Source organism: Macaca fascicularis, chromosome Y (assembly GCF_037993035.2).
Source record: "Macaca fascicularis isolate 582-1 chromosome Y, T2T-MFA8v1.1".
Taxonomy (NCBI): Eukaryota; Metazoa; Chordata; class Mammalia; order Primates; family Cercopithecidae; genus Macaca; species Macaca fascicularis.
In genome coordinates this window covers 3,531,996-3,558,931 of record NC_132903.1, presented here as the reverse complement: position 1 = coordinate 3,558,931, position 26,936 = coordinate 3,531,996, and the positions used below count along the sequence as shown (strand labels likewise).

Sequence of the window (26,936 nt, the reverse complement as noted above, 5' to 3'; positions counted from 1 at the left end):
CCAGTCTAGCCGACATGGTAAAACCCTATCTCCACTAAAAATACAAAAATTAGGCAGGCATGGTGGCACACGTCTGTAATTCCAGCTACTCGGGAGGCTGAAGCAGGAGAATCACTTGAATCTGTAAGGTAGAAGTTGCAGTGAGCTGAGAACATGCCACTGCACTCCAGCCTGGGCGACAAGAGTGAAACTCCGTCTCAAAAAAAAAAAAAAAAAAAAGACACATACACACAAAAATAACAAATGCTGGTGAGGGTGTGGAGAAAAGAGAACTCTTTTTTTTTTTTTTTTTTAAGACAGGATCTGGCTCTGTCTCCCAGGCTGGAGTGCAGCGGTGCAATCTCAGCTCACTGCAACCTCTGCCTCCCAGGCTCAAGCGATCGACCTGCCTCGGCCTTCCAAGTAGCTGGGACCACAGGCGCCCACCATCACACTGGCTAATTTTTGTACTTTTTGGAGGGGGCGGGGGGTTCACCATGTTGCCTAGGCTGGTCTTGAAGTCCTGTGCTCAAGTGATCCACCCAGCTTGGTCTCCCAAAGTGCTGGGATTACCAGCATGAGCCTCCGTGCCTGGCTAGAAAGGGAACTCTCATGCAATGTTGGTGGGAATGTAAACTCGTAGAGCCACCATAGAGAAGAGTATGGAGGTTCCTCTAAAAACTAGAAATGGAACTCCCACATGACCCGGCCATGACATTACCAGGTATCTGTTCAGAGCAAAGGAAGCCATGATATCAGAGAGACATTGGCATGCCCATGTTTACCGCAGCACTATTCACAACAGCCACGATAGGGAATCAACCTAGGTGTCCACCAGCAGATGAGCAGACAGTAAAGAAAAGGTGCTATCTACACACAGTAGAATACTATTCAGCCATGAAAAGGAATAAAATCCTCTGATTGGCAGCAACACGGATGAAACTGGAGGACGTTACGTTAGGTGAAATAAGCCAGGAAAAGAACATTAAACAGTACTTGTGCTTACTCATACATGAAAGCTATAAAAAGCTAATCTCCTGAAAGGATAAAGAAGAACAGAGGATACTAGATTCTGGGAAGGGAAGAAGGGAAAGATAGGGAGAGGTTTGTTAAAGGATACAAGAAGGACAGGCGCGGTGGCTCAAGCCTGTAATCCCAGCACTTAGGGAGGCCAAGATGGGCGGATCACGAGGTCAGGAGATCGAGACCATCCTGGCTAACACGGTGAAATCCCATCTCTACTAAAAAAAAAAATACAAAAACTAGCCGGGCGAGGTGGCGGGTGCCTGTAGTCCCACCTACTCGGGAGGCTGAGGCAGGAGAATGGTGTAAACCCAGGAGGCAGAGCTTGCAGTGAGCTGAGATCGCACCACTGCACTCCAGCCTGGGCGGCAGAGTGAGACTCCATCTCAAAAAAAAAAAAAAAAAAAAAAAACAGGATACAAGATAGGAGGAATATGTTCCAGTGTTCTATTGCCTTGTAGGGTGATTTTAATTAGCAATAACATGTCATACAGTTTCAAACACGTACAGGATATTCAATGTTTGTAACACAAAGAAATGGTAAATAATTGAAATGATGGATATGCTAATTAACCCTGATCTGATTACTCCATTCTTTGTATCAAAGCCTCACTAGGTACCCCATGAATACATACAATTATTATGTGTCAATTTAAAAAATAAAATAAGCCTGGGAAATATGGCAAATCCAGTCCTTTAAAAAAAAATTAGCTGAGTGTGGTGATGCACAAGTGTAGTCCCAGCTACTTGGGAGGCTGAGGGAGGAGGATCGCTTGAGCACAGGTGGTCAAGGCTGCAGTGAGCGGTGATCACATCACCACACTCCAGCCTGGGTGACAGAGTGAGACCTTGTCAAATAAAAAATAAAAAATAAATAATTAAATTAAATAAATAAAATGAAATAAAATAATAAAATATAGGCTGGACGCCGAGGCTCATGTCTGCAATCCCAGCACTTTGAGAGGCTGAGGCACGCAGGTCACTTGAGGTCAGGAGTTCCAGACCAGCCTGGTCAACATGGTGAAACCCATCTCTACTAAAAATACAAAAATTAGCTGGACATTGTCACTGGTGCTTGTAATCTCAGCTACTCAGGAGGCTGCGGCAGGAGAATTGCCTGAACCTGAGAGGCAGAGGTTGCAGTGAGCTGAGATCATGCCACTGCACTCCAGCCTGGGTGACAGAGTGAGATGGAGTACATAAATGAAATAAAATATTAAAAAATTGTTAAAATAAAGTTTACAGTGGTGAATACGCCAGTATGGCCAAGAATAGAACACCTTTCTCGAGGCTTCCTTCAGTCTACAGCACAAGCAGTACCTGATATGTCCTGCCTTGGAGAGCTCGGTACTGAACCGGTTTGCACAGCACTATAAGGCACCCTCAATAAACTGCAAGTGAACTACTTTTTTTTGAGACAGGGTCTTGATCTGTTGCCCCCAGGCTGGAGTACTGCAGCGTGATCCTGGCTCACTGCACTGAACCTTGACCTCCAGTGCTCATGCTATGCTCCCACCTCAGCCTCCTGAGCAGCTGGGGCTACAGGTGCACACCACCACGCCAGGCTGATTTTTTTCTTTTTTTTTTAATTTTTGGTAGAGACGACATCTCACTATTTTGCCCAGGCTGGTCTCAAACTCCTGGGCTGAAGTGATCCTCCCACTTCAGCCTTCCAAAGTAATGGGACTACAGATGTGAGTCACCACACCCATCACTGACTTTCTTGATACTCCTCATTCATGGAACAGTACGTGGCACGCAACAGGTGATCAATACATGTGTATAGGCCAAATGAAAGAGCCTGAGTTTATCATATTTTTCTTTTTTGTGAGACAAGGTTTGACTCTGTCACCCAGGCTGGAGTGCAGTGGTGCAATCATAGCTCACTGTTGCCTTGAACTCCCCCAGGAGGCCATCCTCCCACCTCAGCCTCCCATGTAGCAGGGACCACAGGTGTGTGCCACCATGCCTGGCTAATTTTTTGACTTTCTATAGGGATGCGGTCTTACCATGTGACTACTTTTAAGGTGCAGGAGCAGAGTCTGTATTTGCAGCTGAGACTGGGAGGTCTGCAAAGCTGAACAAAGCTCTTTGCCCCAAGAAAACCATTTCTTGACCCCTGAAGACCAGGAAAAAGACAGAAATACATGCAAAAACAGCCTTGAAAATAGCGGTGCGTGTGTGAAAACAAGATTGTCATGCTATGCTTTGTTGACTGTAGTAAAAAGATTGCAGTCCTGCTGCAGAAACCAACAGACTTTAGTAATATCTAGAAATTTTAGAAATACATGAAATAAACTAAAAAACATATATACTTAAAACTGCAAAGACCAAGATAAATCCAAGAACACCTAGAAGTCAACTGTATTAGTCCATTTGCAGTCTGCTGTAAAGAACTACCTGAGACTGGGTAATTTATAAAGAAAAGAGGTTTAGGCCAGGCGCGGTGGCTCACGCCTGTAATCCCAGCACTTTGGGAAGCTGAGGAGGGCAGATCACGAGGTCAGGAGATTGAGATCATCCTGCTAACATGGTGAAACCCCTTCTCTTTTAAAAATACAAAAAAATTAGCCGGGCATGGTAGTGGGCACCTGTAGTCCCAGCTACTCAGGAGGCTGAGGCAGGAGAATGGCGTGAACCCGGAGGCAGAGCTTGCAGTGAGGGGAGATCACACCACTGCACTCCAGCCTGGGTGACAGAGCGAGACTCCGGGTCCAAAAAAAAAAAAAAGAAGAAGAAAAAGAAAAAAAAGAAAAAAGACTTAACTGACTTATAGTTCCACATGGCTGGAGAGGCCTCAGGAAACTTACAATCACGGCAGAAGGCAAAGGGGAAGCAAGGCATATGACTGACAGTGAGCAATGGAGGAAGTACTACACTTTAAAACCATCAGATCTCCTGAGAACTCTCACGAGACAGTACTAGGGCAATGTTGCTAAACCATCAGAAACCACTCCCATGATCCAACCACCTCTCACCAGGTCCCGCTTCCAACAATGGGGACTACATTTAAACATGAGATTTGGGTGGGGACACAAAGCCAAACCACATCATCAACCAGTAAGTGTATACTACACACCAACATGTCCGGGGCACAAGTTGTACTTCTGACATTTTTTCATACTGACCAGGAAAGAGACTCATATTGGCTCAAAGTGATGTTTTCTATTTAGCTTCTTTTGACTTAGATACTCCAATTCAGGTATTCTAGCAATGGAAATACCTTACAAAATGGAGCTTTCAAATGATACCCTCACTGATGATCAGAAATGCCAATGAGCAAAAATAATTCTCTTGTAGATTCCAAATCACTTCCTGACCTTAACGAAATTCAGTGGAGTGGGTGGAATGAGAGGTCTCCAGGAAGTTACATCTGTGATCCTGCCCCATCAACCTGTGAATGGGACCTTACTGGGAAATAGGATCTTTGCAGATAGAATTAACTCGAGGAGCTTCAGATGACATCATCCTAGAATAGGGTAGGTCCAAATCCAATGACAGGTATCATCGTAAGAGACTGAAGAGGAGGCACACACACAGAGGAGAAGGCCACATGGGAACAGAGGCAGAGATGCAGTGAAGCGGCCACAAGCCCAGGGACTCCTAGAGCCCCCAGGAGCTGGGAGAGGCAGGGAGGATCCTCCCCTAACGCCTCCAGAGGGAACTGGATACACCTGTAGTGGATTGAACTGTGGCCTTCAGAAAGATCCATCCACGTCCTAATGCCCAGACCTGGAATGAGACCTTATTCAGCAACAGGGTCTTTGCAGATGTGATTAATTGAAGGATCTTGAGATGAGAGCGTCCTGGATTAGGGTGGCCCTAAATCCAATGACAGGTGTTCTTCTAAGAGACCGAAGGGGAGACAGAGACACGGAGGAGAAAGCCACATGAGGGTGGAGGCAGAGACTGCAGTGATGTGGCCACAAGCCCAGGGACTCCTGGAGACCCCAGGAGCTGGGAGAGGCAGGAAGGATCCTTCCCTGGAGCGCAGTCCTGAGGCACTTTGATCTCAAACTTCTGGTCTCCAGGACTAGGAGAGGATAAAATTCTCTTGTTTAAACCTTCCAGTCTGTGGTAGTTTCTAACAGCAGCGTCAGGACGTTCATATGTAGAACTACACTCATGAACTGTCCAACACACTGCAGTGAAGAAAAATTCGAAGAAAAACAAAGAGGAGAAATACAAAGTACAAAAATGGAAATCAATGGCAGAGGTGACAGAGAAGTGGGGGTGGGGGTTACATGAGGAAATGAAAGATACTAGAGAAAGGTAAATGATTAGGTATGTGCAATGTGGCCTTAACACAGCATTTCTTCCTTCTTAAATAACATTTCAGTTGTTCGTTTTGCACTTTAGCATGAAAGTAACTTTTCCAATAGCGTCTCTCTTTGGTCCACTGGTTCTGCAGTTATGAGCCACCACAACGTACTGATAAACCATCCAGGCCAGGCTGGGAAACAGAGCTCTGAGTACGGACACTTGTCAGATCTGCGTGTCCGATCTGCGTCAACGCTGCCGCCTCAGACATGAACAACCTCCTGAGCCTGTCCTCCCTCACCCATCCGCAGCATTCTCTGTAACAAAACTTGGGGGACTTGTATTCCTGTTTCTCTCTGGGTTTGGGTGGCGACCCTGTCTGACTACATTCAGCTGTGTGACTTGATCGGGGAAATGCACAAATACAGGAATGGAGCATTAAACTCCAGGAGGAAATGTGTCATACATACCTAAAAACATTTATGGAGAATATTAAACGAAGTGCTCTTGGACAGTAGACATTACATAAGATCATGAGAAAGGTATTTAATAAGCAGAAAAAAATAAATAATAAGTGAGCACTAACTGATGATCTTGATCGGAAGAAAAAGCAGAGTGTGTGTGTGTGGTGTGTGTGTGTGTGTGTGTGTGTGTGGTGTGTGTGTGTGTGTGTTGGGGGGGGCGTGTGCGTGTGTGTGTGTGTCTGAGAAACAGCACTCCCCCGGACGCCTGGGCAGTGCCCTCTGAAACCCTCAAATTTCTGTCTCTAAACATACAGACTGCTTCCAATTCTTACCAAGTGGAGAATAAATTCTCATTATATGGCATTTGGCATGATTAAACAAGTTAAATTGATCTGTGGTGACAGCTATACTTGCAAGAACAATCTGCTAACCAGCATGAATGCAAGTTCAAGATTTTCACCTTAAAAATTAAAGTCCAAGTTAGGCACAGTGGCTCATACCTGTCATCCCTGCATTTGGGGAGGCCAACACGGGAGGATTACTTGAGCCCAGGAGTTCAAGACCAGCCTGGACAATACAGCAAGACCTTGTCTCTACAAAAAAATTTAAAAACTAGCTGGATGTAGTGGTGTGCACCTGTGGTCCTAGCTACTCAGGAGGCTGAAGCAGGAAAATCACTTAAGCCCAGGAGGTCAAGGCTTCAGTGAGCTATGATTGTGCCACTGTACTCCAGATTGGGCGACAGAGTAAGACTCTGTCTCAAAAGAAGAAAACACTGGGCACAGTGGTTCGTGCCTGTAATCCCAGCACTTTGAGAACCCAAAGCAGGAGAATTGCTTGAGCCCAGGAGTTCAAGACTAGCCTTTGACAAAACAATGAGACCGCATCTCTACAAAAAATTTAAAATTAAGCTGGATGTGCTGGTGTGTGCCTGTGTTCCCAGATATAGCTTTCTGTGGTCCCAGGAAGCTGAGGCAAGAGGATCACTTGAGCCCAGGAGGTAGAGGCTTCAGTGAGCTATGATTGCACCACAGCACTCAACTACGGACACAGAATAAGACCCCATCTCAAAAGAAAAAATTGCTGGGTGCAGTGGCTCATGCCTGTAATCCCAGCACTTTGGGAGGCCAAGGTGGGTAGATCCTTCGAGCCCAGGAATTCAAAACCAGCCTGAATAACACAGCAAGACCCAATCTCTACAAAAAGTTTTTTTTTTAAATTAGCCAGGCATGGTAACGTGTGCCTGTCATCCTGGCTACTCAGGAGGCAGAAGCGGGAGGATCACTTGAGCCCAGGAGGTAGAGGCTGCAGCAAGCTGTGATTGCACCACTGCACTTCTTCCTGGGCTGTGACAGAGCAAGACTGTTTCCCAAAAAAAAAAAAAAAAAAAAAAAAAAAAAAAAAAATTATTGCCAATTGTACCACTACCTCTATCATTTGCCAGTAAAATTTTAACACAATCATTCCACCTGTCTACATCTTCCCTTAAAATAGATTGTCCTGGCAGAGGTGGTGTTGAGAGGAGGTCTCTTACTCAGAGACCTCAGCCGGAAAAACACCCTCCTAAACTATCAGATTTCTGTCCTGATACCTTCAGACTAAAAACTAAAATCTAGGCTGGGTACAGTGGCTCGTGGCTGTAATTTCAGCACTTTGGGAGATTGGCCAAGGCGGGCGGATCACTCAAGGTTAGGAGTTTGAGAGCAGGCTGGCCAACATGGTGAAACCCCATCTCTACTAAAACTACAAAAATTAGTCATGCATGGTGGTGCGCACCTGTAACCCCAGCTACTTGGCAGGCTGAGGCAGGAGAACTGCTTGAACCCAGGAGGCAGAGGCTGCAGTGAGCTGATATCACACACTGCGCTCCAGCCTGGGTGGCAGACAGAGAGTCCCTCTAAAGAAAATAATAATAATAATAATAAATACATATAAAATCTGTGCTCCTCAGATGAACCAGGGTGGGTGAGGTGGGAGATGAGACAGGGGAATTCAAGGGCCGGATAAAGCGGAAGGAGCAAGCACTGGGGTGTGTGAGGGTTGGGGCTGAGCGGAGAGTTTGAAAATATAGCCCCGGGCGCGTTCGCGTGGGCATCACAGCAGTGGCTCTCAAAGTGCAGTCCCAGGGTGGCTTCCCGACCCCAATTTAGGGATGGGTGAGGTCGTTTTTCTGACTCCAGCTTTGAATAGTGATGAATTTTCTTCCTATGCCTCAACTCAGCAACACGCTATGCAGCACAGCAGACAGTCTGCAGATGAAGGGAGGAGAGGCCAGCAGTCCTGGTGAAAGTTGGACACTAAGAGATTCGCAAAACCCACAAAACACGGCCAACCTCCTCATGAACGTTTTCTCTCTGTCACCCAGGCTGGAGTGCGGTGGCGAGACCACAGCTCACTGCAGCCTTGACCTCCCAGCCTCAGTGATCCTCCCGCCTCAGCCTCCCAAAGTACTGGGACCACAGGTGTGCACCACCAAGCCCGGGCAATTGGTTTATTTCATTTTATTTTTTGTAGAGATGGGGTCTCACTATGTCACCCAGGCTGGCCTCCAACTCCTGGGCTCAAGTGATCCTTCCACCTCAGCCTCCTGAAGTTCTAGGATTACAGATGTGTGAGCCACCGTGCCCAGCCTGAACGGTTTCAACTCTAGAAAAGTGTGGTTACACACATTTTTCATTAAAAAATGCCATTTATGTTCACCTCTGTGATTATTAACTTCTCATATATATTATTTATGTATTCTGTTTATTTATATTTCAGTCCCACTTTAATTTCAAATGTAGTCAGCGTGGACAGCTGTAACACACAGAAACGAAATTTCTGCGGGTTGTTAATAACTGAGGTGTGTGATGAAGGGTTCCCGAGGCCTGCATGTTTGAGAACCACTGCACAATGCCTAATGCTCCCCATGGAAGAGGCTCCACTGCAGACAGATTCCACCTTCTCTAGAATCTTCTGCACCCTGTCTGCTATGCCGTATTGTCTTAGTTGACACCTGTGAAGAAAATTCATCACTATTCAGATTTATCTTTGGAAAAATGATCTCACTCATCTGCTAAAACACACTTCAGAAACCCCACATTCCTCTGGGATGCCACTTTGAGAATCCCTACTGTCATAACTAAGACAAGATGCCATGGAGGCTTTTTCTTACCCTAAACTCTGCTCTATGCCTTGTGTGCCTGTGTTTTGTTCTTGATGCTTTAGCTGTTTTTTTTTTTTTTTTCCTTTTTTCCTTTTCCTGACACAGGATCTTGCTCTGTCTCCCAAGCTGATGTGCACTAGTGCAGTCTCAGCTCACTGCAGCACTGACTTCCTGGGTGAAACAGTCCTCCCCCTCAGCCTCCTGAGTAGCCGGGACTACAGGGACATACAACCACACCTGGCTAGTTTTATTTTTATTTTTTGTACCAGTAGGGCCTCACTATGTGACCCAGGCTGATCTCGAAGTCTTGGCCTCAAGCAATCCTTCTATCTCAGCTTCCCAAAGTGCTGGGGTGACAGGCGTTTGAGCCACTATGTCCAGCCTTTACCTAACTTTTTAGTTAAACACTGTGGGAGAATAAAAACATGGAAATGGATAAGAAAAGAGAACATGGTGGGAGAAATCAGAGCTGAGCTCAGGCCCTGGAAAGTGCATAAGTGATTTTATTTCACAATGTGCCACACAATTTTCATCTGATCTAAACACGCCTCATTCCATGAAAATAAAATCTGCATCATGATATGATCTCCTTCCTAATCACATGGCAGATTTTACCAAACAGATGTTTTCCCTGTTCTTAGTGGAAAATTCAATCAGTAAAAGCAATAAAACAGACAAGGCACAGCCTCACTTGATCCTGCTAAGAGTGGGAATCCATCAAATGGAGCTGGAATAGGGAAGGTGCAGACACGGGCTGTGAAGGGAGCAGGAGGACTCTGACTGCAGGCCGGCTCCACTTATGTGTGCAGCAACGCCCTCCCTCTAGTCACCAGAAGTTTCTGGGTTGGAGGAGGTGAGGAGAGCAGCTTGAAAGCATTGATCTCAGAGGCAGGCAATACATACAAAATCAAGATGGTTTCAGAGCTGCTAAGCAGTATAAAGAAAACAGATGGGCTGATCGGACAGGGCATGGCCCAGGAGAACAGGGAGGCCCCAGAGGGCTGTGGGAGCAGGTGACAGGTGAGCCTGCTGCATGTGCAGTGGAAGAGAAAGGGCCAGCCCCAGGGATGCCTGTAGGCAGGGGGATAGGCCGGGCTTCCAGGCATGTTTAAAAAACTGGGGGGAGACAAGGAGGGGCCAGGCTGTTGTCTAAAGCGGGTGGACCACCCACAGTCAGATCATCTCAGAACCTCATATGATAACGAGCTTCCAATTCTACTCCAGTCATCCAGGAAGCCACATGTGGGCTCTCAAGAGAAGAAGGACACAGGTAGACAGGACGCCTGCAGCTGCTTCAAGGAAAAGGTACTGAAGGCAGAAGGGGATGCAGAAGTCCGTGAGAAAGCTGCCTCCTGCATGTCTGTCGAAGCAAGAGCTCAGGCCAGTCAGAGCAGAGGGAGAGCCCAGAAATGCCTGGGGAGAGTTGGGGTCGCAAGGCTGGCCACTCTCAAGAAACCCACTGGTGCGAAGAGACACAGGTTGCTGAGAAACGGGGAAGAAAAACACACTCAGAAATAGACTCTAATTAGGAAAACCGAGAATAAAAATAGGTTTACTCTGAATCAACAGCTCCCTGTCTCATGAAAGGCACAGTCAGCAGATTGGGGTCTGGATTAGGAGATGGTTATTCATTTAATTATTCTTTTTTTTGAGACACATGTGTCATTCTGTTGCCCAGGCTGGAGTGTATTGGCACGATCTCGGCTCACTGCAACATCCCACTCCGAGGTTCAAGCGATTCTCCTGCTGCAGCCTCCCAAGTGGCTGGTATTACAGGCTTCTACTACCATGCCTGGCTAGTATTTCTTGATATTTTTAGTATAGACAGGTTTTCACCATGTTGGCCAGGCTTGTCTTGAACCCCTGACCTCAGTTGATCTGCCAGCCTCGACCTCCCAAAGTGCTGGGACTATATGCATGAACCACCACACCAGGACTAATTATTAATTTTCAGTTAGCCTAATGATATATTATAATTAGGTTATTTTTCATTCTATTGTATTCTAATATATTTAAATATTCTAATATACTATAGCCCATTAACAATTCTCATAACTTTATATAACAATTCTAATACAGCAATTCTATAATTATAATATTCTTTTCTTTTTAAATTTATTTTCATGTATTTTAACTTCAGCATACTGAGATTAACATTGTTTTAACTATATTCTAATAATTTTGTTATATTCTAACAATATTATGTTCTAATAGTATATTCTATTCTAATAATACGCTACTCTACCCAATCGGATACAATGAACACTCCTTAGGCAATGCTGCCCTCGTGTGGTCAGTGTCATCACAGAGGGAAAATGTGGTGCCTTTCCCTGGGTGGATGCCAATCAATATGCGTGGTTTTATTTATTTTTTTTTTTTGAGATGGGAGTTTCACTCTTGTTGCCCAGGATAGTAAGTGCAATGGTGCAGTGCAATCTCAGCTCACTGCAGCCTCCGCCTCCCAAGCAATTCTCCTGCCTCTGCCTCCTGAGTAGCTGGGATTACAAACATGTGCCACCATGCCCAGCTAATTTTGTATTTTTAGTAAGAACAGGGTTTCTCTATATTGGTCAGGCTGGTCTCAAACTCCCAACCTCAGGTGATCCGCTCACCTTGGCCTCTCAAAGTGCTGGGATTATAGTCTTGAGCCACTACACCCGGCCTGCCTAAGTTATTTTTAACCTTTTGGGTTTGCCTAGGACATCATGGGTTTGGGTGCATATTGAGAAGTTTGATTCTATCTGATTTGTAGGCATGTCTCAGCAAAGAGTGATGGAAAATTCAACAGACCAACGGGTAGGTAAGTAGGTATAGGTGTTTGATAGCTAGACAGACAGAAAGCTAGAGACAGATGGATAGGTACGTAGGTAGGTGAATAGATGACTGACAGATAAATAGGTAGGTAGATACACAGAAAACCAGGAAGATGAATAGGTAGACAGATGATTGACAGATGGACAGGTAAGTAGGTATTCAGTTACACAGAAAGATAGATGATTAACAGATGGATAGGCAGAAAGATAGATGAATAGGAAGTAGGTAGATACACTGATACATGAATGACAGATGACAGGTAACTACATGGTAGGTAGGCAGATAGATAAAAAGATCATAAAGAGATGGATAGAGAGATGGATATATAAATATCTAAATGAGAGCTTGGACAGATGATAGATAAGGCTAAATGGAAAAACAGATATTTATATACATACATAAAAGGTAGACCATATAGACAGGGATGGATGGATGGATGGATGGATGGATGGATGGATGGATGGATGGATGGATGGATGGATGGACAAATGGATGGATTGTTGGGTGGACAGACAGATGGACAAAGGAGTGGGTGGGTGGATGGATGGATGGATGAATGGGTGGGTGTGTGGATGGACGGACAAGTATGCAGACTTAGATAAAAAGACAGGTGGGTAGATTGATGGATGATAAATATACACAGATAGCCAGACACAATGAAATACAAGTTTTCGCAGGTTCCATTCTTCTCCTTTTGCTTCTCATCATGGAATTCTTTGATAGTGCTTGTTTGACATCGTTCCAATCCCTAAGCTAGTGGGGAAATTAACGGATGCACTTTCTTCAAAAAAGGCGGCAGAGATAAGCACATGGGACTATGACCCCTGTCTGCTCCCCAAACAAAAGTCAGTGACTGCCTGGATTTCCTAAGGTGGATGTTAGAATGTCACATGCTCCACACCCCCAGGAACAAGCGCTGGGTCTGGATGCTCCCGCCAGCAGGATCTGGCTGAGACCCGCCTTCCAGGCAGGAGAATGCCTCTCCTCCTTCCCTCCTTTGTTTCCAACTGAAAGGGAAGGTTTCCCAGTAAAAATCTCTGGTCTTGACCCCCTGCAGGGAATCAGAGAGATGTGAGCAAGGATCTGGCTTTTGCGACAACGGAAGGATATGCTGGTGTCTGTCTTTGAGACTCAGGGGCAAGCAGAAAAAAGAAGGAAACAGGAAAAGAGAGAACATAGAAGGCAGAGCATCGGCTGTGGCAAAGCACGGCAGAGGATCCCCCAACCGGTGTTCTGGGCCCTCGCAGGCTGGGCTTCCTCTCGTCTTCATCCCAGAGAGGAGAGCCTTTCGTGCAGAGCCACACAGTGCAACAGTTCCTCTGCACACACGTAGCTCACTCCTTCCTACAGGTTCCTTTCTGGAAAAGTGCCACGCTACTGAGTCGTCTTAGGGAATTAATGGACATGCTGGGTACTAACAACGGAATGAGGATGACGCCCACGTCCTGGGTTTCCAAGTGTTGCATGCTTCCTTTGCGTTTCTGGTCAAGTCATAGTGGAGTTGTCCCAGGCACATGCTAGACTCGAACACTCAATCATGCTGACATCCCAACAAATGACCGACCCCTCTGTTATGTGGTGGCAGGGAGGATGGCACCTCCCCTGACTTCCAAATGTCACCCAACACAGGGATCACAGGCGCTGGAACCAGAGCAACTCCATCTTGAACAGGGGCCGGGTAAAATGAGGCTGAGACCTACTGGGCTGCATTCTCAGACGGTTAAGGCATTCTAAGTCACAGGACGAGATAGGAGGTCGGCACACAAAGACCCTGCTGATAAAACAGGCTGCTACTAAGCTGGCCAAATCCCTCCAAAATCAAGAGGGCGACAACAGTGACCTCTGATCGTCCTCACGGCTCATTATACATTAATTATAATGCATTAGGTACTAAAAGACACTCCCGCCAGCGCCATGACAGTTTACAAATGCCACGACAACATCAGGATGTTACCCTATAAGCTCTAAAAAGGGGAGGAACTCCTCAGCTACAGGACTTGCCCACCCCTTTCCAGGAAAACTCATGAAAAATCCACCCCCTGTTTAGCGTATAGTAAAGAAATAACCATCAAAATAGCCAACCAGCAGCCCTCGGGCCTGCTCTGCCTAAGCAGTAACCACACTTTTATTCTTTTACTGTGTTAATACACTTGCTTTCACTTTATGGACTTTACCCGAATTCTTTCTAGCAAGAGATCCAAGAACCCTGTGTTGGGGTCTGGGTCGGCACCCCTTTCCTGTGCCACAGGTGTGTGGTTTTAGGAGAGAACATATTCTCACCTTCCTCACCGGCTGTTCATGCAGAAGCCACTCAATTGCATTTGGCTGATTTACCTTGACCCAACCTGTGCCCTCCTGAGCTCCGCAGGTTACTTCAGCAAGGGTCAGTGCAGAAGATTCATTTTTACTTTAATTTCTAAATTCTTTTTAAGACTAATTAAACACAGAAGTGATAAGGGGGAAAAGAGGAGAGCAAGGAGTTCAATCTGTAGCTAACTGTGAAAACCAACTGAGATAACTCACCACCTTTGGAGCAGCCCAGAACGTTAATTTTATATTTAAGGAAGATATGGATATTTCAATATAAAAATCTCAATGGGCATGCATGGTGGTTCCTTCACAAGTTTAGGTTTTTTGCCTCTTATTCAAACAAGCTCAACTGCTAATTCACACTGCCAACCTCAGCAGGGCAGCAGATGTGTGTGCAGCCACACCGTGTGTCTGTGATAGTCACGTACTGTTTTCAAGGTTACAGAAACGCCGAGGGGATGAATGGGTGGGGGAAGGGGGTGCTGGCCTGTAAGATGAAGATTCTCTACGGAGAATCCACTTACCCCGAGAGCATCTCGAATATCAGGATGCCGAGGGCCCACCAGTCCACGGCCCTTCCGTGGCCCTTGCTCTGAATGACTTCCGGGGCCAGGTACTCGGGTGTTCCACAGAGGGTCCAAGTCCTGTGTGGGCGACAGAGACAGACCCCCACAAAACTCAGTGGTGCTTGGCTAATGCAGTCACCTTAGAAGCTCTGATTGTTACAATAACTTAGTTGAGTAAAACCACGCTCCCTTTACCCTCCTGTGCACACATTTTACTGTGTCAAGACAGTAACATTGTTTTTGCTGATTCCTTTCCATAGTAACATTTCTTAACTGGCTTGGAAACTAAAGAATTGGTTTTATCATCCTTGCTACTGTTGCTGGTACTGTTACCACTGTTACTCAGAAGCAAAAAAACTCAGACTTTTTATGAGTTATTTATACCTGTCTCAGTATAAATCATAACGAATTAAACTAAAGGAAAAAGAATGAGATCATGTCCTCTGCAGCAGCATGGATGGAGGTGAACAGGACATTCTCCTAAGTGGACTCACATCACACAGCAAATACGCCACGTTCTCACTTATATGTGGGAGCTAAACACTGGCTACACACTTACACGGAGAGGAGGACACACAGATACCTGGGCCTGCCTGAAGATGGAGGGTGGGAGGAGAATGAGGATGGGAAAATAACCTGTCAGGTATGATGTGTATTACCTGGGTGACAAAATAATTGGTAAACCAAGTGGCATGCAGTTTACCCATATAACAAACCTGCACATGTACCCCTGAACCTGAAACAGAAGTTCTTAAAATGAATATACAAATAAATAAATAAAATGTTTTTTAAAAATCCTTTATCCCTCAAACAAACAAAAAAGTGTGGCACTGAAAAGAATAATTCAAGAACTCATTCAGGCTAGTGCAGGAGCTCATTCCTATAATCCCAGCACTTTGGGAGGCCAAGGCAGGTGGATCACCAGGAGTTTGACACCAGCCTGGCCAACATAACAAAACCTCATCTCTACTAAACATACAAAATTATCTGGGAATTGTGATGCATGTCTGTAATCCCACCTACTCGGGACGCTGAGGCAGCAGACTCAGTTGAACCTGGGAGGCAGAGGATGCAGTAAGCCGAGATCACACCACTACACTCCAGCCTGAGTGACACAGGGAGACTCTTTCCAAAAAAAAAAAAACACAAAAAGTGCAAGAGAAGAGTCCATACTTGTAACAGACTGGATGGTCTGCAGAGCTTATATATGTGTTCTTTCACTCTTGACCTTCTGCAAAAAAAAAAAAATATTTATTGCCCGCTGGAAACAAGTGTAAAGACAGAAATATACTTCCTCCCCTGCATGCCATTTTAAAAGTGCCTGCTTTGTGCTCCGAAAACAAACTGGTGGCCTCAAGCAAAAAGTCTGTACTTCTTCCCCTAAGAAAGCTCTGGAATAAAAAATCACTTTCTTTATATCATACCTCTTGCTAACTGCACCCTGCAAATGGTGAGCAGCTGAACCTGTGTTTTGGTTACAGAAGCATCTGCTAAACAAAGTCAGGACAAGATAACAAGGACTGCAGCAGAAGATGGAAGCCTCATGGGCTAGAAAGGAGCTGAGTATCATTAACCCCAGAGAGGGGGGCATGTCTAGGCCATATCCCATTAGCGTTCTACTGCTGGGTAGAATTTTGCTTTAGGCTTTCAGCAATTCAGACCCGTAGCACACCTCCAAGCCACATCCACCCTTCCTGACACGTGCTTGCTGTCCTGGTGTGTGGGGCCCGTCTGTAGACAGGCAGAAAGAAGCAACATCCTTTGAGGGGAAAAAAATACAGAGGCTTTGCAAAAGACCTTTCCCTCCCCCAGGCACATCAAAGAAAGAAGAAACTCTACTTTGTAATTTGAATGTAAACCGAACAAAAAGCAAGTTCCATGGAGTCTAGTAATGTACACGTTTATCCACTCTCAAGTTCTTTGCACAATATATCAAGCACGTGCAAAGCCTATTTTATATCCAGCACATGTTGCCTGAGTCCGCCCTGTTTGCAGTGGTGTGGGCATGTATCTTGGCTTCAGCTCCTCAGCTTCCTGCTTGCAGGAACCCACCCAAAATGTTGTTACTGTTATCTTTTCCTCCCTTCCCCACCACACCTCCATACCCCAATTCTTTTCAGACAACAGACTTTTCCACATTAATCTGTAAGCCCTTGGGATAACAACTGGTTGCCATACAAATTTCAAATTCTCTTGGCCATCCATGAAATAAAAGTACCACAAAGCCAGGCATGGTGGTTCATACCTGTAATCTCAGTACTTTGGGAGGCTGAGGCAGGAGGATTGCTTGAGGCTGGAAGTCTCAGACCAGCTTGGGCAACATAGCAAGACCTCTTCTTTACTAAAAAAAGGCCAGGAACGGTGTCATCCCTGTCATCCCAGCACTTGGGGAGGCAGAAGCAGGTGGATCACCTGAGGTCAGGAGGTCAACGAGACCAGCCTGGTCAACATGGTGAAACTCTGACTCTACTAAAAATACAAAAATTAGCTGGACATGGTGGTGACCACCTAAAATCTCAGCTACATGGGAGGGTGAAGCAGGAGAATCACTTGAACCCGGGAGGTGGAAGTTGCAGTGAGCCAAAACTGCGCCACTGCACTCCACCCTGGGCAACAAGAGCAAAACTCCATCTCAAAAAAAAAGCCAGGCATGCTGACAGGTGTCTGTAGTCTCAGCTAGTCAGGAGGCTGAGATGACAGGATCACTTGAACCCAGGAGTTCAAGGCTGCAGGGAGCATGACAGTGCCACTGCACTACAGACTGGACAACACAGCAAGACCCTGTCTCAAAGAAAAAAAAAACAAAAATTACTGCAGGCTCTGGCAGATACAAGTCAACAAAGAAGATAAGGAGAGAAATTAAGTTACCTTCCCATGGAGGAATATGGGAAGAGGCTTACTTTATGTGCAGGTCTCTGCACACTAGATCTAAGCATGGAACAAAGATCGCCTTGTGGTCCTATTAAGTGCTTCTCACCCATTAGACTTAAATCTACAAATGGAAAGTACAATGCACACTATTTTAGAAATGTCCTCTCCCCTGCCCCTCCCAGCAGAAACAACTCCAAGTATACCCTAGTTGATTCGATGCACAACACTTCTGTTACTCTACAAGACAACTGACTTATTGGCCTACTAATTTTGTATTTTCACCTGGCGAGTCCATCCAAAATTGCCTGAATGTAGCCAAACACACAGAACTTAGCTGACATGAAGCCCAAGCAGAGGTGGCCAGAAGTCATCCTACAGGCATTAGCTGCAACTTCCACTTACCTTTTGAAAGATGAGGCTCTTTTTGGCTCCATGTTAGGGTAAGGACACACAGCTAAGGTTGTGTAAGTTTCCAGGTTCTAACTTGCCTCAGGAAGACTTTGGCCCCATTAGAGTCACTCCTTCCTGCAATAACCCCAATGCCTCACTAGATGTACAAAGAGACATACACTGCTATAGAGAGATGTCGACTGCGTGAGTATGAGATGAGACAGTCTGAGTGTTATGTCGACACCACTGGTCTGGGCAGTGAATTATCCACTTCCCTGTTCCTATCTCCTTTTGCTCACCTGCCTTTTCGGTAGAAGGAAGATGACACCTGCTGTTCTGTTTTCTCACTGTTCTTAGTTTCATTATGTCTGGGGGAGGGGAGGGAGGAGGCCATTTTAATGAAGCAGAAACAGAGCTAAGGATAGGATTCTCTGTAAAGTATAGATATCCAATAACTCCTGTGTTCTGAATGCCCACACCTTCCACCACACCTGCATTGGTTGAACTGTGCACCCCAAAAAGTCCTAAACCCCAGTATTTGTGAGTGGGACCTCATGTGCAAACAGGATCTTTGTAGCTGCAGTCAAGTTAAAAAGAGATCATCCTGGCTTAGGATGGGGAATAATTGCTTAACAGGTACAGGTTCTCTTTTGGGATGACGAAATGTTCTGGAACTAGAGAGAGGTGATGGTTGCACGACATGATAAATGCAATAAATGCCACAGGATTGTGCACATTAAGATGGTTCAAATGCGCTGGGTACAATGGCTCAAGCCTATAATCTCAACACTTTGTGAGGCCAAGGTAGGAGGATCACTTGAGCTTCAGGGTTCCAGACCAGCCTGGGCAACACAGCAAGACCCTGTCTGTACAAAAATATTTAAAAATTAGCCTGGCCTAGTGGTTCACACCTCTAGTCCCAGGTACTCAGGAGGCTGAGGCAACAGGATTATTTCAACCCAGGAGTTGGAGGCTACAGTGAGCTGTGATTGCACCACTGCACTCCAGCCTGGCTGAGAGAGCAAGACCGTGTTTCAAAAAATTTTTTAAAAGTAAATAAACAAAGACAGTTACTATGGTACATTTTAAAGGCATTTTACCACAATAAAAAGAGAAAAAGAGAGGGAAATGGATGACATCTCTAAGTTGAGTTTCAGTCCAGTCCCTTTACGTCCTAACATGTGGCATCACCAGCCTCACTCTCTGTCTCTCCTCACGGCTTTGTGTATGACGTGGTGAGCATGTCACTCACCTAATGGGCACAGTGGGGCTCAGGAAGAATATGGACAGCTGATGAGAGCTTTTACTCTTGATTTCAGAAACAAATGCATGTTTTTCCTTTTTATCAGAAAAGTATGAGACAGTGTTTTCTCTAGGTTTGATAATGCAGGAAATAGATGCTAGTCAGTACTCACAGGGAAAATACTACACACCTTTTCTTGTAGGATCATGGGTTACAATCAAGAAGTGGGGTGTGGGGGTTTTTCAGAAAAAGGAAAATTTTTTATCATTGTTGTTTTTTATGGGGACACAATCACAGTTCCTAGAACTGCCTGATGGAAACAAACAGTTGAGAATTTCAGGCCCGTGAAGGGAGAAGGTGCACGTCTGCAAGCATGGGACAGCTTCCAATAGCCAGCCCAGGCACTGGGAGGGGTTTCCTCTGTGACAATGGCTCCTAGACACCACTGACCAGCAGGGAGAAGGGTGCCTGTCACCAACCTCAGCACAGTAATACACACTTCCTAGTACGAAGTACAGCAAAATTAAACAGGGCTCAAGGGAAAGTAACACCACCAACTGCAAACAGACTCCACATCTCTCTTCTTCCTTTTTTGCTTTTATCAAACTCTTTAATTAATGAGGATGGTATCAAAATCTTGATAGGAACACATCTTGCCTTTTTTATTTTTTATTTTTTTGAGATGGAGTCTCACTCTGTCATCCCGGCTGAAGTGCAATGGTGCAATCACAGCTCACCCATAGCCCCAACTTCCCATCCTGCCACCTCAGCCTCCCAAACAGCTAGGACTATAGTTATACCTGGCTCATTTTTTGTAGAGAGGGAGTCTTGCTATGTTGCACAAGCTGGTCTTGAACTCCTGGGCTCAAGTGATCCTCCTGCTTCAGCCTCCCAAAATGCTGCAATCATCACGCCCAACCTATGTCTTGCTTTTGATCAAATCTCATTTCTTACTATATCCATCTTCAGTCTTTCCTGGTAATTTAAATACTTTACTGAAATTCACTCTTCATTATTCTGACACAGTAAAATGAAGTCACTGTCACCAAATTTGGCAATAACAGGTTTTTCCTGCCAACTTCAACACTTCACCAAAACTCCACACCTCATCCCTCAAGGCATCATTCTGAGGCAGTAAAACAGTAATTAATGGGAACTTGGGAGTAGGAGAGTATAGACAGTTCTTGTCAGTTTTGTCAGGGGAAAAGTGAGAATAATTGCAACACAGAGGGTTCCCAGACTGTTTTGTTTAAAAACAAACAAACAAACAAACACACACACACACACACACACACACACACACAGATACAACTGCCTCCTCAATCTGTCATCAGGAAATTACCTCTGTAACTGGCTCCTCCCACCCTTCCCACTTCTGATTCTCCAGTGTCTATTACACTCCTCTGTATGCCCTGCACACCCACAGCTTAACTCCCACCTATAAGAACACATCCTATTTGGTTTTCCATTTCTGAGTTACTTCACTTAGGATAATGGCCTCCAGTCCAACTGAAGTTGCCAGCAATCACAGCCCACTTAAACAAGGTCAACCTGGCTCTCTCATCCCTGGCTGCAAGTGTCTCCCACACATGAAAGTTAAACTCTGGTTCCCAGTCTTTCCCTGCTGACCTGCCACAACTACCATGATCTTTCTTATTGCCAAGCAGCGTAGATCCCGTCTGAGCTCACATTCCTCTTACCTGTCTACCAGCTTCTTGGCAAATCCAAAGTCCGTGAGCTTGATGTGGCCATCCCTATCCAGCAGGATGTTCTCCGGCTTCAAGTCTCTGTAGACGATCTCCTTGAAGTGCAGGTACTCGATGGCACAGATGATCTCCGCAGAGTAGAAGAGCCCTGTGGTGCTGGAGAAGCGCCCCCGGTTGCGCAGGTAGCTGAAGAGCTCCCCGCCCGGCACGTACTCCATGAGCATGTAGAGGAAGCGCTCGTCATGCCACGTCCAGAACCTGCGGGGACAGCACACGCTCAGGGCCCTGCCAGGGCAGGGCAGGGGTACATTGTCAGCTAGGTGTTGGGGTACAGATGCAGCTAGGTGTCAGCACACACTCAGGGCCCTGCCACAGGAAGGGAGGGGATATACCGTCAGCTAGGTGTCAGTACACGCTCAGGGCCCTACCACGGCAGGGCGGGGGTTCGCCATGAGCTAGGCATCAGCACACACTCAGGGCCCTGCCTCAAGAGGGGACGGGATATGCCGTACGCTAGGTGTTGGGGTACAGATGCAGTTAGATGCCAAAATGTTGTGTGCAGACAGGCAATAATAGCTGGGGACAGATGCTGGGACATGGAGGTATGAGCATATGGGTAAAGACATCTGTCCTTACATATGGGTACAGATAGGTGTTAGAATGCATCTACACACAGATATTACTATGTGCTCAGAGACAGACATTAGTATATGGGTGCAGATGGGTGCTAATATATGGGTGTAAACAGTGTTACAATATGGTATAGAATACGGATATAGATATATGTTAGCATACAGATATATAAAGATGTTAATATGTAGTTACAGATAGGTGTTAGGATACAGGTGTAGATGGATATTAATTATACGGGTGTAGATAAGATATTACAATACGGATATAGATAAATGTTGAATACAGGTGTAGACAGATGTTAATATGTAGGCATAGAGAGATTTTAGGATATGGGTGTAGATGCATATAACCAGGTGTTACCATATAGGTGTAGATGGATGTTAGGATATAGGTGTAGATAAATGTTAACATATGGCTACAGATGTTAGGACATGGCTGTAGACATATGTTAATATATGGGTGTAGACAAATATTAGAATATGGATATAGATAATGTTAGAATATAGGTGCAGACAGACGTTAATATGTAGGTAGAGATAGATGTTAGGATATAGATGTAGATAGGTGTTACAATATAGATAGATACAAATGTTAGAATATGGGTGTAGAGAGATGTTAACATATAGGAGGAAACAGATTTATAATATGGGTGTAGACAGATGCTAGGATATGCGTGTAGACAGATGTTAATATACATGTCAAGACCAATGTTAGACTGCAAACATAGATATTAACAGAGGTATAGAGAGACATTAGGATATGGGTGGAGGCGGAAGTAGACTGGTGTTGCTCTGTGGGTGTAGACACATACTAGGATATGGTTATAGACAGACGTTAATATACACATAAAGACAGATGTTAGACTATGAACATAGATAGATATTAACAGAGGTATAGAGAAACGTTAGGATATGGGTGTAGATGGATGTATACTGGTGTCACTCTGTGTGTGTAGACACATATTAGGATATGGGTATAGACAGATGCTAATATATGGATGTGAGGGCAATCTGGCTGCGACGTCTGCTCATCACTGATTGCCAAGGTTGATTCAGCTGATCTGACTGGCTAGGCGGTTGTCCTCTTCCTCCTTCATGGCTCTGTGTGCATCCCTCCCAAACATGCCTGTTCAGTCAAAGAGTATGACCATCCCCAATAGAGGAGGACTAGTCTTCGGTCAAGGGTATACGAGTAGCTGCGCTCCCCTGCTAGAAATGCCAAACAAGCTCTCAAGGTCCACAGATGCTAATATATGTGATAGATGCTAAGGTGCGTATACAGACAGATGTTAGGATCTGCATGTCTGTAGATGTGACTCTGGGTACAGACAGGTGCTAATGTATACAGATAGGTGTAATTCATCAGTATAGGTAGATGCTAAGATGTGTGTAGATGTTAAGACAGGTGTATAACCAGATACTGGGAGAAGCATACAGATGGATTTTAAAGCACAAGTTGCACAGATTTTACATACATGTTGTCTTAGTACATTCTGGCTGCTATCACAAAAATACCATATACTAGGAGGCCTTACAAACAAGAAACATGTATTATTCTCAGTTCTGGAGGCTGGAAGTCCAGGGCGCCCGCTGATGAACTGCGTGGTAAGGGCCCATTCCTGAGGGAAGAGTGCTTCTCGTGATGTCCTCCCATGGACCCAAGGGGAACGGGCTCCCTTGGGCCCCTTCACCAAGGACACTGGTCCTCTTCATTGGCTTCACCCTCACGATCTAATTGCTTCCCCCCAATGCTCCATCTTTTAATTCCATAGCTTTTGGGGTTACTGTCTCATTATATGAATTTGAGAGATGCTTTCAGACAACAGCAGATGTTAAGATATGTGTCTCCTGGGACATGGGTAAATGTCTCATTGTCTTGGCATGAATGAAGAGTAAATATCATGGTCTCACATGTTAATATTCTTTTCAAAATTCTAGCTTCAAGAATGGTAAAAAAATAAACCACTGTTGTTTAATCCACCCAATCTATGCTACTTTGTTATGGCAGCCCTAACCTACTAACCAACAACACACAGATCTTCAGAGATCACACCCGATTCAGTAACCTGGAACTATCACTAAGCTTGGGAATTAACAATAAACTAGCAGACTGCATCCCAAACCTGCTGGGAAAAGATAGCCCTTTTAAAAATCCCCAAAGGAGGTATTCCTAAGCACTTGCTTGTGGGAGCTTGCCCGAGGTGCCTTCTTAAAAAGGTGTTGATCAGTGGAAGAAAATGCAGCAAAGAGAGATCAAGGAAGAGGAAGAGGTAGGGATGAAAGTAGGTACAGAAGATACTGAGGTGCATCTGTGCATTCAACATCTCAGCACAAATATAAGTACAATTTGCACAGATAATGAAAGAAGGTTTGTGCCTAAAGAAGAGGTGGGGGAAAATGAGGCAGATTTGGAACCAAGGGCTTTGGGATTTTGTTTGGGGTGTTGTTTGTTTTTGAAACAGGTTCTTATTCTGTCCACCAGGCTGAAGTGCAATGGTACAATCATGACTCATGCAGCTTCAACTTCCTGGGCTCAAGCAATCCTCCCACCTCAGCCTCATAACTGGCACTACAGGTGCATGCCACCACATCTGGCTCATTTTTTTATTATTATTTGTACAGACAGGATCTCACCGTGTTGCCCAGGCTGGTCTTGAACTCCAGGGCTGAAGTCATCCTCACAACTCGTTCTCCCAAATTGCTGGGATTACAGACGTGAGACACTGTGCCTAACCTGGGCTTTGTTTTTGGAGACCTAGAAGACACCAGCATGCCCGTGTTTCCATGAGCACATGAGAGGGCCACCAGGAGATGGCACCCAAAAGAATCAGAAGCATAAAGGACAACCTTAACCATGACCAGGAAACATACTGTTATGTTTCATCTGATCATGACACTATCATGGATGCTCCCTTGCAATGTCATTCCAATGAGTTGCAGCCAGTCAGTGTATGAAGAAAACAAAAACAATGCCCAGGAAACCTTTCCTGAGGATACGGAGCGATGCACAAGGTCGACCAGACAGTCTCATCTGCCAGCACAGGCCACGCCACCAAAACAATGTAGAATGAAAGCAAAGACATGGGAGACAGCTTACAACGACACAGAGATTAATGATAGGAAAATCATAGGCCAGGCACAGAGGCTCAATGCCTGTCATCCCAGCACTTTGGGAAGCCGAGGCAGGAGGATCACTTGAGGCCAGGTGTTCGACAGCAGCGTGAGCAACACAGCAAGATCCCATCTCTACAATAAAAGAATCAGCCAGGCATGGTGGCGTCCAGCAATTCAGGAGGCTAAGGTGGGAGGATCCCTTGAGCCCAGGAATTGGAGGCTGCAATGAGCTATGATCACAACATCACTGCACTTCAACCTGGGTAACACAGCAAGATCCTGTCTCTAAAAGAAAAAAATAAATAAATAAAACAACATGCTACTGTCAATTTTAAATAAACATTTATTTGACTAAACACAATACATATAAACAGAGTTTATATGTATTAGCAAAATATAGGCCTCTTACATAAAATTACCTAATGCACTTTAAAATTTGCAGATTCTGCAACAATGCTGGAGTTGGGGGACTAATGACCCACAAATTCAGGCTGTAGGAATGCCTTCCTCTGTCCTCCTTGCTGCTAGATTCCTGCCCCTCAGCAGCTGGGTGGCTGAAGGGAGCTCAGGGTTAGAAATTTCCTTTTTTTTTTTTTTTGGAGACGGAGTCTCACTCTGTCGCCCAGGCCGGAGTGCAGTGGCCGGATCTCAGCTCAATGCAAGCTCCACCTCCCGGGTTTACACCATTCTCCTGCCTCAGCCTCCCGAGCAGCTGGGACTACAGGCGCCTGCCACCTCGCCCAGCTAGTATTTTTTTTTTTTTTTTTTCAGTAGAGACGGGGTTTCACCATGTTAGCCAGGATGGTCTCGATCTCCTGACCTCGTGATCTGCCCGTCTCAGCCTCCCAAAGTGCTGGGATTACAGGCTTGAGCCACCGCACCCAGCCTAGAAATTTCTTTTGTTTTCTTCCCTTCAGTTACTGAAGGCTGTGCACCTGTGTCCTACCTCTCCACTGACTTCTTACAGCTCAGCAAGTTCAAAATTTAGGGTCTTGAGGCAAAAGGGATCCAGGAAGAGTATCTGGGGAGGGAGAGGTATTTGTTGGAGTGGTTTTTTGTTTTGTTTTGTTTGTTTGCTTGTTTGTTTTGAGACAGAGTCTCTCTCCGTCGCCCAGGCTTGGAGTGCAATGGCATGATCTTGGCTCACTGCAACTTCCGCCTCCTGGGTTCACGTGATTGTACTGCCTCAGCCTCCTGAGTAGCTGATTACAGGCACATGGCACTACGACTGGCTAAAATTTGGTATGTAGTGACTGTTTTCCAGAGCAATCTGTTGGAGTTATAAAGACCGACCACACACCCATGCTCCTTTCATCTTACAGTTGACGTCTCAAGTCATTTTCTCCTAGCTAAATGACCTAATGTTGTGCTCTGCACCATTACTGGTTGGGCAGGAGTGTTACTCTCAGTACTATTTCATGATTAAGCACACGGGATCTCAAATGCATGACAGTCAAACTGTACTTTTGTGGATGAGCTTAGAAGACAACCACAATTTCACTGTTCTGATGGCAAAATATTTTCCAAGGTCCAAATACTATCATACTGCTGAACTTCTACAATAAACTTCTGTGTCAGCTCGTGACTTTTTATCAGCTAGTGACTTTTTAAATTTCTTCAGGCCACAAAAACGGTCAAAGCAATAGCAAGACCACTGTGTACAACAATTAATTTAGTTGAAGAGAATGGTTGACATATGCAAGAAAAAGATGCATTCTCTCTCTCTCTCATTTGATACAAAGTCCTAATTCTCATCCTCTACAGATCATCCTACCCGTGGTTGAAATTGCAACTTCCCCTGCAAGCCAGGTGACTGAACCTGAGATCTTTGTATTGTCAGGGCTTGCATATTCTATATGCCTGCTAAATCCTGAAAGTCTCTCTCTCTCTCTCCTGTCAATTAGTTTGCAACACATCAACACATTCTTTGGATATATCCTCTATCCTCCCCCATCTACCCCAGTCTGGGATAATAATCTGCACAGATCCTCTTAGGAACAATGCATCACCTTGTCACAATGTAGGAGAATCCTTCAGGAGCATCAGAGATAAATGAATGAAGGTCACCCTTCAGGAGCATCAGAGATAATTAACCATAGTGGGAGATTAGAAGGATTTGGGTAGGTTAGAAGGGAGGAATGAAAGAACTTTCAGGATTTAGCAGGCATGTACAATACGCAAGCCCTGACAATACAAAGATCTCAGGTTCGGTCACCTGCTGGCTTGCAGTGGAAGTTGCAATTTCTTTTTTTTTTTTTTTTTTTTTTTGAGACAGAGTCTCGCTCTGCCGCCCAGGCTGGAGTGCAGTGGCCGGATCTCAGCTCACTGCAAGCTCCGCCTCCCGGGTTCATGCCATTCTCCTGCCTCAGCCTCCCGAGTAGTTGGGACTACAGGCGCCCGCCACCGCGCTCGGCTAGTT

General features: G+C 45.3%; 1 protein-coding gene across 6 annotated transcripts in view; it reads right to left on the bottom strand.

Annotated features, from left to right (window-relative positions):
- Nucleotides 1-26,936, bottom strand: part of LOC141409539 (cAMP-dependent protein kinase catalytic subunit PRKX-like) — a 102,365-nt gene that overhangs the window by 21,949 nt on the left and 53,480 nt on the right. For 4 of the 6 annotated variants that reach the window (XM_074030575.1, XM_074030576.1, XM_074030578.1 and 1 more), the window contains exons 3-4: nucleotides 20,766-21,029; nucleotides 14,520-14,639 (exon numbers count right to left, since the gene is read on the bottom strand). In XM_074030575.1, coding sequence (XP_073886676.1) covers nucleotides 14,520-14,639; nucleotides 20,766-21,029 — 384 coding nt within the window. Of the gene's footprint in view, nucleotides 1-14,519; nucleotides 14,640-16,806; nucleotides 17,343-20,765; nucleotides 21,030-26,936 lie in introns of those variants that run through there. The other 2 variants (XM_074030581.1, XM_074030580.1) reach the window with 2 other exon arrangements.